This window comes from Sphaerodactylus townsendi, linkage group LG01, assembly GCF_021028975.2.
Source record: "Sphaerodactylus townsendi isolate TG3544 linkage group LG01, MPM_Stown_v2.3, whole genome shotgun sequence".
NCBI lineage: Eukaryota > Metazoa > Chordata > Lepidosauria > Squamata > Sphaerodactylidae > Sphaerodactylus > Sphaerodactylus townsendi.
In genome coordinates, this window is record NC_059425.1 from 180,642,771 (window position 1) to 180,661,683 (window position 18,913).

General features: G+C 47.1%; 1 protein-coding gene across 1 annotated transcript; it reads right to left on the bottom strand.

Moving 5' to 3' along the window:
- Window positions 1-1,196: 1,196 nt before the first annotated feature.
- LOC125435107 (McKusick-Kaufman/Bardet-Biedl syndromes putative chaperonin-like) lies at window positions 1,197-13,453 on the bottom strand. The gene is made up of 4 exons (XM_048501157.1): window positions 12,444-13,453; window positions 9,699-9,874; window positions 6,029-6,137; window positions 1,197-2,778 (listed from the first exon to the last, which is right to left on the bottom strand). The coding sequence occupies exons 1-4, from the start codon at window positions 13,432-13,434 to the stop codon at window positions 2,336-2,338; spliced, it is 1,719 nt and encodes a 572-aa protein (XP_048357114.1). The 5' UTR covers window positions 13,435-13,453; the 3' UTR covers window positions 1,197-2,335.
- Window positions 13,454-18,913: the final 5,460 nt, after the last annotated feature.

The following is an 18,913-nucleotide window of genomic DNA, read 5'->3' on the forward strand; positions in this document are numbered from 1 at the left end:
GCAACGCGTGGCTGGGCCCGCTCGTAAGATTATATAGAACAATCATGAAATAAAATTAATATATAAGATTACTGGCTTGGGAGACCTACCTTCATCCCTGTACCAACAGTAGAACCACAATAGTTAGTTTTAAAAACCTATTTTAGATCACTTCTTTTCCTTCTGTGAAAGACTTTCACTTCCAAGAATTAACACCACATTTTACTGTATGCTACAGAACCTGGCCACAGAAGCAAATCATATCACAATGGACATATTTTTATTGACAAAGCAGAACAATTTAATAAACGATTCCAGGGGGAAAACTACACTGCGGATCATGCCTAGAGAAGAGTCTGGACATTTCTTTGGGCAAATCTAGCAGAATTAAAACAACTCAATTATTAACATTAATTTTATTCTTGCAAACTAATGTTTCAACTTGCCTTTTTATATACCTTCCAATGAATTAGCTGTGACCAGTGCTGCCCTTGACCTACAGTTCGTTTTTCACTCTGTAATCATCCTTTCGTGTATCAATAAGTCTCTTGAAACCCGCAAACATGAAAGGGCGTATCTCTGCTCAGGACTGCCCTGCTGGTATCTTCTCCGCTTTCAGATAATCTGTTATTGTTCTAGCACAGTGGTGGCGAACCTATGGCATGCATGCCAGAGGTGGCACTCAGAACCCTCTTTGTGGGCACGTGCGCCATCGCCCCAGTTTGGGCACTTGGTAGTGGCATAGCGCCAAGGGGGTGAAGGGTGCATGACGCACTGGGCGCATACCCCCGTGGGGGCATGGCAAGGGTGTTCCGGAGCTGTGGTGGGGGTGTTTCAGGGCATTCTGGGGGTATTCCAGGGCAGGGTGAGGGTGAACAGGGGCATGGCAGGGGCACAGGGCGCACATGTGCCCCAAGCACAGTTTCCCCTTGTTCTGCCCCTGGCACTCGGTCTTTAAAAGGTTCGCTGTAACGAACTTGCCCCACCCTGAAGGGCTGGCGTACAGCAGGCCTAGTTAAGAAGGCCGTAGCAACAGCAGGAGTAAAGAAAAAGGCTCCCCCTAGCTTTGGCCAAACGTTATTGGACCTTTTCCAACCAATCAGGTGGGTTCTTTGCTTGTGGAGCCTTTTTCTTTACTCTGGCTGTTGCTAAGGCCTTCTTAACTAGGCCTGCTGTACGCCAGCCCTTCAGGGTGGGGCAAGTTCGTTACATTCACCATCACTGTTCTAGCAGAACAAAGCCAACCGAAAGAGTTATGGGGTGCTTCGTGCTGCAATCCTATGCCGAGTTGCTCCCCATAAACTCTACACTGGATTGCAATGTCGATTTGCATTCTCCTCACCGCGCCTTGTATTTATTTGACTGTCTGCCTGACAACAGGCCTCTAAGGAAAAACTGAGATAAAGTTTTTAAAAATCACACACACACACACACAAAAGCCTTGACAGTGGGAGAGGGAAGGAACCTTTCTGGTCTTTTTTGCTCCAATTTCTGCTCTGTAAAGTTTTTGCAAAGGCTGGGAGGGAGCCGCGCCCGCTGGGACACATCTTCCCTAGCAACCAGGCCAGGAAGCACCAGATGTTTTGATCTTTGGGGAGAGAAGGATTGCCTTCAGGCAGATAGATGGAGAATCGGCTGCCCTAGCTTTTCCTGGCAGCAGCAATGGATGATAAATACGATATTGTTCAGCTGAAGGTTTTAAATCTGTGTGCGGATATTTCCCACAACGGAGTAGCAATCAAATCCTTCGTGCGGGCAAAATGCATTTGAGGGGAAGAACGGCTCTGCTCCGGTCATGATTAAATGGAGTAATGTCATCTTCTTTCGGCCTCCGGGGGGCGGGGGGGCGGGGAAGGGAGGGAGTAGAGTGGGGGGGAGGCTTCATCGCCATCTGCTTTTAAACACCTGTTCTAGAATTGGTTTCAGCACAATAGTATTATATTTGTCCTGTCATCATATATATATATATTAATGTTTCGGGGTTTGGGCTGTTATATTTTTTGGAAATTCTGTTTGTAACCCACCCTGAGCTCTACAGGGACAGGGCGGGATAGAAATGGAAAAATAAAATAAATAAGTGACGAAATAGTGATATTTCTTCCATTTCTCATAAATAGAGAAGGTGGGCTCCAAAGAATCTTGCGCATGAAGCACTTGTGCACATTGAGGTATGTACGGTTGGGGGAGGAGATAAAATGCGGAACAAATACAGATATCCAAACACACACACGTGTGTGTGTGTGTGTGTGTGTGTGTGTGTGTGTGTGTGTGTGTGTGTGTGTGTGTGTGTGTGTGTGTGTGTGTGTGTGTGTGTGTGTGTGTGTGTGGAGAATGCTGCTAGAACAGGGAAACCAGGCTAATTTTGATCTTCAACTATGTAAGACAGACCAGAAAGCAGACAGGCCGTCTCCACTGCAACTTGCAAACCGTTACATTTGGCAGCAAAACAATCCAGAATGGGATGATCAGCGGAGGTCACGGAAGATGCACTAACACAGCTTTGAGGAGGAAAAGGGCAAGGCTGACTATGCAGCACCCGCCAGCTGAGGCCCTGTTGGCTGCTGCAAAGGCCACATCCACACCTCAAAGCAAAGTCTGACCAAGGGGAGTCGCCGGGGACATCCGGTGGAACGGACCAACAGTGGCCCCAAGTCGTATCAGTGAGGGACTCGCCGTTGTCGTGCTCTAAAGAGCGAGCGACAGACTCTAGTGAGTGGCAGAAAGATTCAGCTACCTGATGGAACTCGGCCGGAGAGCACCCTAGATCTTCCAAGGTGCTACGTGGCACGTTAACATTCTGAAACAGAAGGAAAAGAAGAAATATTAAAGCCATCAGAGCCCTTGCACATAATGACGAAAGATGCAAAACAAAACTTCTAAAATCCACAAAACAAATGCATCGCGGCATGCACAGCGAAGACTGGAATGGATACCTCTAGCGAGAAAACAATTTAAATGGCAATTCTAATCATCCTTGCTTGGAACTCAATTGCATTTATAGCACTGTACTCAGAAGCCTTGTATTGCTTTTTTTTCATAAAAGGAATACTGTACTGAATTTGATTGCTTGAGGAACTAACTGACTGCAATAAGACTCTCAGAAGTAAAATTTAAAGGAGGGGAAAGAACAGGCTTCGTCTTTTGTTGGCCTGTAAAATTTCAATTTACCTCACGGTAAAGACATTTCTATGATCATTTAAACGTCAAAGGAATATTAAAGAAGATAAATAAAGCAGGAAAAGGACAAAATATGCCATGCTGCTTTGTACTAGGAAGACTATAAAGCAGTGGCGGGATCCAAAAATTTTAGTAACAGGTTCCCATGGTGGTGGGATTCAAACTGTGGCGTAGCGCCAATGAAGCTGGGCGGGGTATGACGGGGACGTGACTGGGCATTCCGGGGGCGGGACATTCCTGGGCGGGGCTGTGGCAAGGACGCAGCCACTGTGCCGGTCCTTGGCCGGGAAACGAATGCACACAGGCGCAGGCTGCCATGCACGCCAAAAAATCTCCTGCCAGACTGCTTCGCCCCCATGCTGCCATTGCTGAGGAAGGGCGTAACTAAGGCAAAAATCACATGGCAAAATCACCAATTAGTAACCCCCTCTCGGCACACACAAATAATTAGTAACCTATTCTCGGGAACCTGTGAGAACCTGCTGGATCCCACCTCTGCTATAAAGCCCAAACCATGATTTACAGCCCCGTCCAAAGGAGGGGGCTGAACCCACCACAGGAGATAGTGCAAGGCTGCGCCAGCGAATGTACCTTTCCTGGGGCACTTGCTCCAGCGAAGAGGCAGATCTGCCACAGTGGTGGGCGGCTGCCACGGCCCTCCACAGCGGTTGAACACAGTACAGAGTGGGGCATCAGCGCTCCTGCACCCGCACTGCTGTTGTAGCGGGGGTGGTCTGGAGGCAAGGGGAGGGGAGGAACTGACACTAGTCGACTTCCACCCAGCCACTGCCTCAACAACGACAACGGCGCTCGGGGCTTTGAATTTACGCCACCTTTTTGGTAACGTCAGTCCATTAAGCCCAATGGAAGCTTTCTGGCAGCGGAGAGGCCTCTTTGTGTTTTTTGCCTCCCCGTGCCACCCGAAAGCCCTCTTGGGAATGGAATGGCAGAGTGGCCGCAGCATCAAGTCCGGGCACCGGGCCCGTTGGATGGGGCAGCCCAAGAGCTCCCTGACAATTTCTTGCAGTTTGAAATCCAGACTATCCTAGGCAGAGAAATGGTGGCTGCTTCTTGTGCCTGCACATAATTTTTTAAAAAAGGAATAAAACACAGAAATGGGTATAATATGTAACATCCTAAAGCAGGAAAAGGGACAGGGCACTTTGGACTCTTGTCATCAGGCAGAGGAACAACGGGCACCCTCCGTCCTCCTGGGAAATCCACCCTGGCAAATGGGGAACAGCTGGCTGCAGCAATTGTCCGAACAAGACAGAGATGGGGATGCTTCCCCCGAGACTGCAGATCAGAGGCGAAACTACACCCTGACCGGGTCTCCAAAGGACAGAGGAATCCACCAGAGGAATCCACACTGATCTCTGGTCCATTCCCCCTTTCCCAGCAGTCCTTTCCGACCAGTGGTGGGATCCAAAAATTTTAGTAACAGGTTCCCATGGTGGTGGGATTCAAACTGTGGTGTAGCGCCAATGGGGCTGGGCGGGGCACGACGGGGGCGTGACCGGGCATTCCAAGGGCGTGGCATTCCTGGGCGGGGCTGTGGCAAAAACGCAGCCACTGCGCCGGTCCTTGGGCAGGAAACGAATTCACGCAGGCGCAGGCTGCCACGCACGCCGGTGCACCTCCTGCTAGACTGCTTCAAGTTCTGCGCGCTACTGCTGAGGAGCAGAGGAGGGGCGTAACTAAGGCAAAAATCACGTGGCAAAATAACCCATTAGTAACCCCCTCTTGGCACACACAAATAATTAGTAACCTACTCTCAGGAACCTGTGAGAACCTGCTGGATCCCACCTCTGTTTCTGACTCTTGGAAACTAGATATTGGGATGCTATACTCCAGTGTGGATTAATAGCCATGAAGGTTTGGGGGCTGTGATGGGAAAGAGGCGAGGGATAAAAGGGGCTCTCTCTTTTTTCACCTGGAATACTGTGTACAGTTCTGGGCACTGCAATTCAGGAAGGATATTAACAAGCTGGAACGGGTCCAGAGGAGGGCAACCAAAATGGTAAAAGGTCTGGAATCCTTGCCCTACGAGGAGAGACTTAGGGAAGTGGGGATGTTTAGTTTGGTGAAAAGAAGGTGAAGAGGTGACCTGATAGCCATGTTTAGATATTTGAAGGAATGTCATGTTGGTGAGGGAGCATGCTTGTTTTCTGCGGCTCCAGAGACTAGGACCAGGAGTCATGGGTTCAAGGTGAAGGAAAAGAGATTCCACCTAAACATCAGGAAAAACTCCCTGACAGTAAGGGCTGTTCGACAGTGGAATGCACTACCTCGGGGTGTGGTGAAGTCTCCTTCTTTAGAGGTTTTTTAAAGAGGGGTTGGATGGCCATCTGTCAGGAGTGCCTTGATTGTGTGTTCCTGCATTGCAGGGGGTTGGACTTGATGGCCCTTGGGGGTCTCTTCCAACTCTATGATTCCATCTTCAGTCAACAGAGATTTTTGCCTCCTTTCTTCTCCCCACTGCAGGTCCTGACCTCTGTGGCTATTAATCCACATGGACCCGCCACCTAGCTTTTGGGGGTCAGAAGGGACTAGTGGGGTGAGTGGGGAGCACATGGCAACCCCCCCCCCCAATCTCCTGCTGGTGGTGATTAGGATGCAGCCCAAGGGGTGTAGGATACTTCTGCCACTGTCATACAAGCAAGACGGCCAGCGACGGATGACCTGCCTGGCCCCATAAGAGACGAACTGCTCCACCACCTCTACCTGCCTCCCCCTTCACCACAGTACCTTTCCCATTGAAATCCTTTTTGATGTCAGCCATTTTGGAGGGGGAGGGGGAAACGAGAGAGGCACAAACGTATCAGGATGCCTAAGCAAGGCACCAGCCTGCTTGCATTCTCTTCTGCATCTTTGTGCCGCAGGTACGAGGACAGGTGTGTCTCCGTGCAGCCGCCGCCGCATAAGGCCCAGGGATCCTTGAGTGTTAACTGCAAAACACGTTCCGCTGCCTGGCAAGCGAGCTGGAAAAGAAACCAAAGACAGGGATGGCCAACGTATGGCGCTCCAGATGTTCATAGTGACTCGCGCCGGCCTGGGGACTCCTCCTTCGCATTTCTGCGGGACTGTCTTACCCTATACTGCCCCGAATCGCGCCCCGTGCCTCAGCAGAGGCCAACTCCACTGGTGATCCCTGGCCCCTAAATGATGCGGCTAGCCTCCACCCGGGCCAGAGCCTTTCAGCTCTGGCCCCGGCCTGGTGGAACGCTCTCCCTCCAGCTGTCAGGGCCCTGCGGGATCTTAGCGAGTTCCGCAGGGCCTGCAAGGCTGAGCTGTTCCGCCGGGCCTTTGGGGAGGCTGGCCGCTGATGGCCCCCCTCCTTTATAACATCAGTGGAACCTGCCGTCCCCTTCCCCCTTTTCTTTTAGGGGACTTGATAGTAGGTGCCATCTATCATGTTGATTTTAGTATGCTGCGCTTAAATCGGGATGGGTAAGCATTTTTTATATAGAGCCAGGAAACTAATTTAATAGATTTTAGTTTTAGTCCTATATGCTCTATTTATGTTTGTGCTGTTCACCGCCCTGAGCCCGCCAGGGGAGCGCGGTATATAAATATAATCAATCAATCAATCAATCAATCAATAAATTCCCATCAACCTCTGCCAGCAATGGCCAGTTGGCAGGGGCTGATGGGAATTGTAGTGCATGAACATCTGGAACGCCATGCATTGGCCACCCCTGGAATAGCATAAAGCAAGCAGGGAAAGCAAGTTTTAAAATCTAGAGGGAAAAAAAATAAAAATAAAAGAGAGGTAGTATAGTGCAGGAGTTAGAGTTTCAGATTAGGATTTGGGAGACTGAGGTTCGAATTCCCGCTTTGCCATAGAAGCTTGTTGGGTAATCTTGGGCCAGTCAGGCACTTTTAGTCCAACCAACCTGAAAGGGTTGTTGTTGTGAGAATAAAAATGGAAGAAGGAAGAGGAGTTTGGATTGATACCCTACTTTTCTCAACTAAGAAGTCTCAAAAAGGCTTACAAACTCCTTTCCGTCTCCCCACAACAGACACTTTTTGGGGTAGGTGGGGCTGAGAGAATCCTGATAGTATTGTGTCTAGTCCAAGGCCACCCAGCAGGCTTCATGTGCAGGAGAGGGAATTGAACCCGATTCTCCAGATTAAAGTCCACTACTCTTAATCAGTATACCACACAAAAGAATTACATAAGCCACCTTGAGTTTCCGGGGGTGTGTGGCATACATTGAATTCAAATTAGGAGCAAGCAGGAAGCGTAGGAGGTTAAGAGCCTGCAGGCGTCTAATCTGGAGGAACCGGGTTTGATTCCCAGCTCTGCCGCCTGAGCTGTGGAGGCTTATCTGGGGAATTCAGATTAGCCTGTAGACTCCCACACATGCCAGCTGGGTGACCTTGGACTAGTCACAGCTTCTCGGAGCTCTCTCAGCCCCACCTACCTCACAGGGTGTTTGTTGTGAGGGGGGGAAGGGCAAGGAGATTGTCAGCCCCTTTGAGTCTCCTGCAGGAGAGAAAGGGGGGATATAAATCCAAACTCCTCCTCTTCTTCTTCTACATAAATATTTGGGGGAGAGGGCTCTAATATTTTTACTGGTTTTTCTTCCCACATCTCCAACCACTAGTCATTTCATCAGAGTTCAGTGAATGGGGATTAACTCACTTTATCCCCACAAACTGTTCTCTGAGACAGTTTTGTCTATAAAGAGGCAATAAGATCAACCACATGCATGGCTGAGCAGGGATGTGAAGCTTGGGTTTCCAAGGTCAACTTGCAGCTGCTGCACCACAATGCTTAGAATAATAAGAATTTTAGGAGTTCACTAGATGTCTCACGATAATGCCTTCCTGCGACCATACTTAAGATGCCTTATTCCTACTGTGCAGTTTTCAAGAGCCAGGATGATTTCAGATGGCACTGCACAGCTGGAAGCTTGTTTGGGAAGCCATGTTTGTTGCTTATGTATAAAATAGGAGGGGTGTGGGGGGGGGGTCTAGTTTTTATGAAAGAAGGCACCTGCAGATAAAGGGAACTAAACCTTCTCCTTCTTGTACTTTATTTCACCACAGTCAATTTTTCCCCACCTGATATGGGAAAAGAGGGTCATCTAGAAGGAAAAGCAGACGAGAGAAAGGATACCAGTCCCCTCGCCCGCACATAACATTTGAAGTTGAGCCCTCCTCCCCAACAAATTAATGGGGCAGACATATGAGCAAATGTGGCCATTGCCCTGTCAGCTCATGTTTGGCCCTCAGACAGGGATTCGCTGAGGTAACTTGCAGGCCAAAACATTTTCTCTCGATCGAAACACCTCACAAAATCACAGTTGACTGTAAAAGTCCTCGCGATCTCCTTAGAACGGCAGGTTTCACAAGGAATTAAGGTCCTCAGAAACAGACAGCTGTAGTCGATCCACGTGGTCAGCGCAAGAACGAGACGAGACGCGGAGATAACATCTGGTGGAGATCGCCAGCAGCGGGAGACCTGGGGTGGGGACCAACGTTCCACCACGGCACTGCTGGGTCGGCAGTGCACTACTACAGACAGCAAACAGAATCCCAAAACGGGTCAACAACCCCAAATAAAAAGAACTTGACGGTTCTGTTCCACTGCCTGTTTTACAGTATGCCTCCCCTTTCCAGGTTCCACTTCTGCTGCAAGCTAGCAGCTTTTGACATTCTTCCATTGGATCAGGGGTGAAATAATCTCAGTGAAGAGAATTGGTGTGGTCCAATGGCTGAACTGCATCCACCGTTTTTGCTTTTATCTCACCTGTGGGTAATGGCGGAGTTCATAAGGAAAGCGAAAGTATAAGGCTCCTGAGAATACTGGATCTAAGCTTTGAAGCCTCCTAGCGTCTCTTAAATCCCCATTTTGCCATGGGAGCTTACTGTGTGAACTAAAAGTGCCTGACTAGCCCAAGGTCACCCAACAAGCTTCTATGGCAGAGCGGGGATTCGAACCTCAGTCTCCCAAATCCTAATCTGAAACTCTAACACTGACACTATGCTAGCTCTCTTTACTTTCTTTTCTCAGCATAACCCACTTCTAAGTGTTGCTGTGAGGATAAATCTATATGTTATTCTCTTCTGACCTCCCTAGAGAAAAGCTGAGATTAAAAATATGCTACAGAGAACAGTGGCAAAAGGGAAAACGTTTGGAGGGGAAGAAAGCTTTATTTAAATGCAATGAGTTTTGCTGTGGACTTGAATCTGCGTGAGAGACTTTCATGTATCTATGACTCCACGAAGCAACCTCTAAAGCCTTTCTAAAGACCTAGCAGCCTTCCTTCCGTTTTAAGTGGTGCTTGTGGTTTCCTTTCTTAGGTTGGTGGAACAGTCCTTGGAGCATGGTTGGAATCGAACCCGGTTCTCTATATCGGCTCTGCAACCCAACTCTATGACCTCATGTCCAAGACCTCTACTGCCTCTTACCAGCTGGAGTAACAGAGATAGGCCTGGGAAGAGAGTTTCTCTCATGTTTACGTTTTTTGATACATGTTTCCTACATTTCCTCACTAAGTATGCTCCAGTTAACATGCAGGGATTTTTCTTACCTTCAGCTCGTCCCACGAAGTTTCATTCCTGTTACAAAGCATCAGACTGCACACTGCCTGATCCTCAGGGATTAGATGCAAGAACCACTTGGAAGCAAAATACTGAATTTGCAAGCCCTTCAGATTGCCGTAGCAAGCAGGGGACAGAAACTGTAGAGACGGAATAGGCTGGGATCCTGTTCGATGGGGAAAAATAATTACGTGCATTATTGTCTTAACAGAAAAGGTCATACGTTGTTTTAGTATGGTATGGCACTGAAACTATTTGGTTTCTTTCAGAACCAACATGAATCAGAGCCCTGAAATACACTAAAGGTTTTCCCTGTCCTCAAATGACACGTAGAGTTCAATTCAATGTCAATTTATTACAGTCAAAGACCAGCAAATTACAGTCAGGGACCGACAAATTCTATACAGCAAATTACAGTCAAGGATCAACAAATTCTATACACCTCTCAACCTTGTAATTCCCAGTGTAATTGTAATATATAAACTACCCTAAAATCAACACTGAGGCCTAATTTGTTTCACTTGTCCCATACATACGGTAACTTAGAGTTAAAATACATCCAGTCCATAACTTAGCGTTAAAATAAATCCAATCCATAACTTAGCGTAGAGTTCAGGGACAAGACGGGCTGTTCCATGCCACACTCAGCTGGATTGAGCTTTACACTGTAGGCTCAAAGCCTGCAGTTTAAATCTGGGCCCGACCAAGCCCAGCCCAGCTTCAAACAGGCCTGCCCCACTCCCAAATCCCTTGTGAAGTTTGGGGCAGGGTGAGCCCACTTGAATGCTGGCCAGGTTCAGCGTTCAACTGCGCTCCGACCCCCGAACTCTATGTGGAGTTTGGGGTCAGTGCACAGTTGTTGTGGAACGAGGATTGGCACACCTCAAGGGATGGCACCCGGGTCCTGTGCCCTGCCTCGTCCCACCCTAGATACCCCTCTGCCTGGGAGGGAGGGAGGGAGGGAGGGAGGGAGGAAGGAAGGAAGGAAGGAAGGAAGGAAGGAAGGAAGGAAGGAAGGAAGGAAGGAAGGAAGGAAGGAAGGGGCCTTGTTAAAAGGACTCTGAAGGACATTCCCCTCAGACCAAGTGTGTGTATGTGAGGTGGGATCCTTTATGTTTTGGCAGACCAGCAGCAGTTTGGGGGATTTCTAGTTTTCTTTTCTTTTATGGTGGCAGCGAAGTACATAAGAAAATTCCTTTTTCTTAGTCTGAAGGAGAGTGTGGGGATTTTTGAATCTCTCTCTCTCTCACCCTCCTTCTTCTCCCAACGGGGTCTCGAAGTTTTGAAAGGGCCTCTCTCCTTCCCCGCGTATCCTTTATCCTTTACAATAATGCCCCCCCCATTCATTAATGCCACTGAGAGGCAAATCCGTCAAGGAAGGCTATAGGGGCCATTTATTGTGACAGTGATGGCACGGAACAAAATATCTCCCCCCATAATGCCTAATTTTGTTTACTTCTATGGCCTGCGTGTGTGTGTGTGTGAGAGAGAGATGCTAGTCACACTGGAAGCTGTTTGCTTGAACAGAGTCCTCAAGAACCAGGCAGCATACAAGCGGCTTAGAACGCGATAAGCTGAATTGTTCGTGTGGTACATTTTTCCTGAATTACTACTGGCCTCCGTATTACCGTGACCAGTTCTTCAACCAGTTCTCTGGGAGAAATGGGGGCTTCGGGGGGCAAACTCTAGGGCAGGAGTCCCCAACCTTTTTTGAGTCTGCGGGCCCCTTTGGAATTCTGACACAGCTTGGTGGAAAAACCCGCAAAATGGCAGCTGCAGATGGCAGAGCCCACCACGCAATGGTTGCCACGGGAGGTGGAGCCAGCCACAAAATGGGTGCTGCAGCTTTCTTTCGGTCACGCAGGGAAAGTCCTTGAGCTGTGGGTACAGTTGCTGCCAAACCAATGTTGCTAATCTGCCAATGGTCAACAGGAAGCCTTGCATGAGGAATCCCTCACCTACTTTCTAAAAACAGTAAGAGAGAGCCAAGGAAGGTACCAGAGGGCACCATCCCCACAAGTACCCCACCGGGGACCTCTGCTCTATGGTATCACATCCCTCCCCAAACTCTGCTCTTTCCCTGTACTCATCGGACAATCCTCCCAATACAGGAGCAGCAGTGGCGTAGGAGGTTAAGAGCTCGTGTATCCAATCTGGAGGAGCCGGGTTTGATTCCCGTCCGAGCTGTGGAGGCTTATCTGGGGAATTCAGATTAGCCTGTACATTCCCACACATGCCAGCTGGGGGACCTTGGGCTAGTCACAGCTTCTCGGAGCTCTCTCAGCCCCACCTACCTCACAGGGTGTTTGTTGTGAGGGGGGGAAGGGCAAGGAGATTGTAAGCCCCTTTGAGTCTCCTGCAGGAGAGAAAGGGGGATATAAATCCAAACTCTTCTTCTTCTACCTGCTCATTTGCACATCACTGCAGGACTGTGGCCACTTTTATGCACATTCTCCTTTCAGCTCACCCTGTCAACATTTGCTGAGCGGAAAATGGGCCAGACATCCATGCATTCGGTATTACACCACACCAGGGATCTAACAGAGCTCGCTGGCCATACTGCCAGAGTATCTATCAAAAGGATCTTTGGCTCTCAAAAGGTTATACTCCTGAAAATCTCACTGGACTAGAAGGTGCTACTGGACTCCACCCTACCTGGCAGAGTGAGTTAGAGAAACGTGGCTGTTCTTTGAGACGTGCACCATGAGGCCGCCGCCGACAGTTGTATCCATTACCTGTTATTTCCTTCAGAGGCTCCATCATGGCCACTCCGACCCGTTCTACGGCGACCACTTGGTTCTCCTTCAAATACTGTTTCAAAGCCGGGTGGATGACCTTCTGGCAAACCACAAGGCCCACTCCATCTTTGACCATCCGCTGGCCTAAACTAAGCAACTGATCCAACACCGCCGCTTCTAGGGAAACGCCGCGATGGACGATGATGGATCCTTCTCCTGTATCACCAGTGTCTCCAGACAGAGACGCAGAGAAAAGGGCTGTTTTGATTGGGCTCGAAGCAGTTATTCTCGCAGGAAGCAATTGTGTCTGGTGGAACCCGGGTGTTTCAATCAGGAGCCCCGGACAGACCATGGAATCCATAACCCTCTTTTCTTTTATAGGTACATAAAGACATTTCCCTAATCCGACACCAGCTCCAACATTCTGGGGAACCGTGAGCAAGAAAGCTTTCAATATCAACAGACTAACATGATCGGCTTCCTTTCGGCTCAGCATGCAAGCGCGTTTGCCGGCTAATACGCTACGGACCAAATCAAGGAGAATCTTGGAGCAGCTAAAATCCACCGGAATCTTACAGCCGCAAGCTTCGGAAGGGAGATAGTCGAGACACTGGCTTAAAAGGTGCTGGCTAATTTTGACCCGGGTACAAGGAGCAACGTTTAGGTCTCGCCATTTCTCCAGCAGGCTACCGCACAGAACAGCCGTGAACAAACCCGCGTCTCCAAAGCGAGAGACGTGATTCTGCACGGAGGCTGTGAGGAGCTTTAATACGGGGTGGGTGATGGAAAGGGAGCCCAGCAAGGCTGACGAATGTGACGTCGTGCGGACGTGGCCACCAGCGCCGTTGTGAAGCTGCTTCAGCCTTCCGGTAGGGCCAAAGCAGGATCTCACTATTTTACTGAAGGCAGACAGAGCGTGGCCAACAGTTTCTTGACTTAGAGGTTCACTGGTACACAAGGATGCCTTTTTAACATCGACACGAGACATCTTTGCAAGAAAGACTCCAGTCCAGGATCAGTTGTATTTCCACTTCTAAAATTTATATAATGAATCACAGTTAGCATGTGCACATTGTACGTGTACTTTTGCAACAGTGACAATCACGTCAACAGAGCAACCCTAAACAAGTTACCAAGCGAGTGTGAAATGTGATCCTGCAAAAGTACTTCATTTGTCCAGATCCTTGCGTTTAATTTCCGTGCCTGATTTCGCAGAGCTCTTGGCGGCCCTTTGGATGAGATAGGTACCGATATGGACACTGACAAAGGCTGTCCCAGCCACCAAGAGCCAGTTCTTTCTAATCCAGCTGATTCTCTTCATCTCTTCGTTCACGTAGACTTTTGAAAAAGCTATATATACCTGCAGTGACACAAAAAGAAGACTGCTTAAAGCGACCAGCAGGGGGATAACCTTGGTTGAGATTGTCTATGTTGGTAACAAGAGCAGGCATGACAGAGGACACAGGGCTGGTATAAACATGATGTGGAAATGCTTCTTCCTGTCTCTCAAACTCAGGCCCCTTCCGCTCATGCTGAATTAATGCACTTTCAATCCACTTTCACAATTGTTTGCAAGTGGATTTTGCTCTCCCACACAGCTTCAAAGTGAAAGTGGATTGAAAGTGCGTTATTCTGCATGTGTGGAAGAGGCCACATACAGGCCGTTTATAAATCCCTCTCTGCAGACGGATACTATATGATTACAGATATCCCAGACTATCTATAATTATGCACAGAAAAGAATACTGAAGAAGAGCATCAAAAATCTGGCCAGAGAGCACATTCCGTTTTGTTCTGCTTTCATAAGAAGTTCACCTTTCATCTCACACGATAAGGATCACGTATGACTTGGAACTGATGAACTGTATATATTAAGTGTTTCCACTACAGGACGTTACTCCTGAAAAAAATAGAAAACTCTTGTATGATGGTTGTATATTTTGTAAATAATGTGCGATTAATAATACAAAGGTGCCTACGCGGCAAATTAAGGTACAACGCGATTTGTGTACGATTGTACTAGCTTTCTGAGAAGCCAAAATGAAATGTTCTAACTCTGTAAATCAGTTCAAAGTGCTGGCAGAATGTCATTTTTAATTTTTTTTTTTAGTCTCACAAAAGAGGCTTTAAAAGCCATGTTTAATCATGAGTGATCACGATTGATATTTATAGATGGGCAGGCGGAGAAAAATGTTACTTTACCACTAAATGTTACTGGTATTTGAAGATAGTTATTGGTTTTACACAAATTGGTTTTAAAGTTTTAATGGATATATTTATTTCCCAGTTCTTCGGTCACATATTATATGTGAATAAGACTCCTTGGAACGCTAATTATTTGTTGTACACTGGAATTTCTATGGTCTTATTCTAAGTTTTATGGACGGTCTATGACGGCAATAAACAAACTTTTTCTTCCTGGGAGGAAAGAGAGATATGAGCCGCATTTTAATGTGTGCTTTCAGTGCACTGATAGCTCCCATTAAGCAAACGGTGGCCGCCTCAAACATTTGTTATGAAAGTACATCGGTACCCAAATCTAGTATTGTCACATGCATGACAATTGCGAGGTAAAAGGTGATCACTTTCAAGAAGTGGGAGGGGCGAATTCTCAAGTCAGTTGTACATCAAGATGCTACAGAGTTTCAGATTCTCGTTGCACAAAGAACTTACTTTTCCGTTATCCCACAGTGGCGTGCAGCTATTTCCCCTTTGCTTTCTTCTCTTGCTCCAGCACATATGTCACAATAACAGGTTCCGGGACAAACTCCTCATCTCTCTTGGGGTGAAAAACAGGATTGGACTTGATGTTATACCAGCCCCAGTGTACCAGCGCGAGACCAGTTCCCATAACAATCAGAACTCTGTAGTTGCTCCAAATGGTTTTAAGGCCCATAATTTTCCGGCAACCTACCTATGTAAAGACAGCAGAAATTTTTAAATATGTTCTGAGAGATACTACAGAACAACCCGTTTCCCATAATAGCAGAATCAAACCCAGTTCTTCAGATAAGAGTCCACTGCTTTTAACCACTACACCACACTGCCTCTGACCAGTTCCCCTAGAAAACCCAATCACTGGAAAATCAAGCATAGAAACTTCATGTGAGGAAGGCAGTCATCTCTATTATTGACACCCAGAATTGCACAGTCTTATAGGCTACAGTTACACACATTCAGGTAACAACTGATGTGTCAAGGGGAAACCAAAACCAATGGTCATAGAAGGGTATAGATTAAGGTGACCAGATTTTAACATTGGTAAAGTGGGACACCATTGACCGGGGGGGGGGGGGGGGGGGGGGGCCGGCCTCACTCCGGCTCCTCCCCGGGGCCTGGATTAGAGGTCGCGAGCCCTGGCTCCTCCCTGCAGCGCTGGAGACCCAGGCGAGGAAGGCGGAGGTAGCAGGAGCAAGAGAGAAGGGCTTCACCCGGAGGAAGGAGAAGCCGCATCTGCCTAAGAACAAGTCTTATTAGACCTCCCCTGTAAATCTGTCATTTGCCCAAAGTAAGAAGAAACAAAAGTCAGGAAAGCTCAGAGCATCCATTCACACTAGCTGGCAAGCCTTATTATTAATGCAAGACCATACCCACAACCTTGCTCAAATGTGCTTATTTCCCCTCTCTTTAAGCAAAAGATGTTTTAGAAAGTTGATTGCTTGCGCACCACTGAAGTACTGCGATTCTAACTACTTCACCAATGCTAGGGTGGTCAGTGGTGTCTTTTAACCTCAATGCTCCATTGACCAATCTAAAGCTTACTTTGGATTGTTTATATGAAGGAGTCTTACTAAAGTTTCTTCCTTTACAAATCAAGTTCTGGTATTCAGGAAACTTTACTGTAAAAAACCTTCCATATGTGCTCTATGGAAATAGGCAAAGTCTGAGGAACTTCAGCAATGTATTTAGTTTATTTTAGCTTTACAAGTGTCAAGAACAAAAGTGCTACCTATTCTGTCTGATGCATTAGCCAGACTGAGAAAATGCTAAGTTTATATAATTATAGATTGAAGCACACTTGACAAAAACTGATTTAACAAGCTGAAAATTAAAAGATAATGGAACCAAGGTATGCCTCGATAACTGGAGTGCTTCAATAATATATCAACACCAACACACAGTACATGGGAAGCAATTACCCATTTGATCTGAAACCCTACAATCATACACACAAGCCTTCAGACATTAAAATCTGTTCACCTCCTGAAGCCTCATATGGTTATCCTTTGGAAACCAGTCTGGTTAGATACACTAACTGTAAAAGCAAGGCTGCAATACCCTCACGGAATCTGGAAACTTGTCCAGGATAAAGCTTCTGTCTTCAGGTTTCCATACTCCCAACATTAAGCAAGAGTTGGGGGAGTGAGGTGAGAGCACAATGCAAAGCTGAAGCTTTGTGCAACACTATGCTTTTCTACTTGGCAGCTTGATAGACCAAGTAGGATGGACAGATGGCTTTCCTGCCCCTGAAGGAAAAATCAGTCCTCCAGATGAGGCTGCTCCACAGCACATCCAGTCACACCCTTTGGAAGGAAGCTTAGGAAGGGATGCAAGGAGGAAGAGAGTGTTGAGTTCTGCCTCAGGAGACAGCTCAGATCTGGCTCAGGAAAAAAGAGCAGAGTGATGGTTGCTCTCCCCTGGTAGAGTGGGGAGAGCACTTTGCTCTATCTCTGGAAGGAACAGAGTGCTTTATTGTTTGGCCTGCCTCCTGAGCAGGCCTTAGCCTGAAACTAGTCTGATTCTGAGGAAAAGAGCAAAGGCTGTTACAGTAGGTGGAACCCTGTATGAAGAAGGAAGATCAAACCCAGCAACTAGTCCAATAAATGTGTGTTTGATCCAGCTTTGAAACCAAAGATCCCAGAGAGATCCTTTGTTAACAAAGAGCAAAACCCCAACCCCTTAATTTGTATTTAGAAGGCTTTTCCGGACCAAAATTCAACTGGTTGTTGTGGAGCTTTTCGGGCTGTGTGGCCTTGGTCTGAGTAGATCTTCTTCCTAATGTTTTGCTGCATCTGTGGCTGCAGCATCTTCAGAGGTGTGTCATAAAGTAGAAGTGTGTTACACACTGTGTCCAGAAGTTTGAGGATTTCCCTAGCTTGTAGAAGTGTAATGGTTAAGAATGTCTGAATAGGACCTCTGGGTAGGCAACCTTGGGGGGTCTCAACCCTCAAAGATTATTATTATGGTCATGATCTGGTAGATTTTTGTTTCTAACATTTTCCACCTGCATCTGTGGCTGGCATCTTCAGAGAGTTGTATCACAGAGAACAAAAGGACCTTCCTGAGATCTTTGAGAAGCCAAGTGAAGCTCGGATCAAAATGTAGTACCAGAGAATCCTCTGCCCCAAAGAAACATATCCTTGCTTTTGGCCAACGTAGGGCAGAGCACCGAATGGAAATAATCAAGCCACTACAGACCTTATTTCTTGCTTTTTTAAACAAATGCCCTACACCACAATAAACAAAAAAAAGGGTGCACAGTGGCATTCTTGACTTTAAAAGTGCTTTAACGACAAGTCAACTGACCAACTTTCACAATATCCTCTGAAGAGTTTGTGCTATTTGCTGAAATAAATAAGTAAAACAAGAGGAGTCTTTTGTGGGATTCAATTAAATATTATGATTTGTTCAACACTTTGGTTCCTGAACGCTGAAAGTTATCATAGAATTTATCTTCCATGACCAAACACTGTCCTTCAATTTTTTGCAAAGGCGTTTAACACTGAACCTACCTAAACCAATTAATTCAAAACCAAAAGAAATTTTACCCAAGCTGTGGATTCAGCGAACATGCTTTGAAAACATGGATCCTTGTGGATTCTCACTTGGTTTCCTCCACTTGGTCTACCCAAAATCCCACCTGCACATCACAGCTCATACATCTAGACAGATGTCTAAATACCAAGCAATAATCCTGCATCCCATTCTCCATGGGTACCACAATGCTTACGCGAAAGTGTGGTTAAAACACACGAATCCTCATGATTTTTATGCTTGGTCACCCCAAAATCCTGTAGCACATCACAGCTCATGCCCCTGGCAGCATGTTTGACACAACAATCACATATCCCATGTGCTCTGTGTTGCTGCAGTGAAGTTGCAAAATCAGCTTGAGAAAACATGAGATCCTCAAAGATTTTTTTTGCACCAAAGGAACCCCACAAAATCACCATCAAATCTAATGCCAAGCCAAACCCTTAGCCACATCTCTGAACACAACAATCATGCATCCCTTGATCCATTGGCGCGCCAAAACCTGCTTAAGGAAAACATTGAATCCTTGTGTGGATCCTCATGATTTTTTGCACTGTCACCCCAAAATCACCACCATCAAATCGCATTAGCTCCAGGGTGGGAGAGGGGTACAGGTAGGGATAGGAGAAAGGTGACAAAGGGATGGTTCAAAGGGGAGTGGGGAGAAATGGGGAAGGGGTTAGGTTAAGGGGTGGGGGAGGAGTGGGAACCAA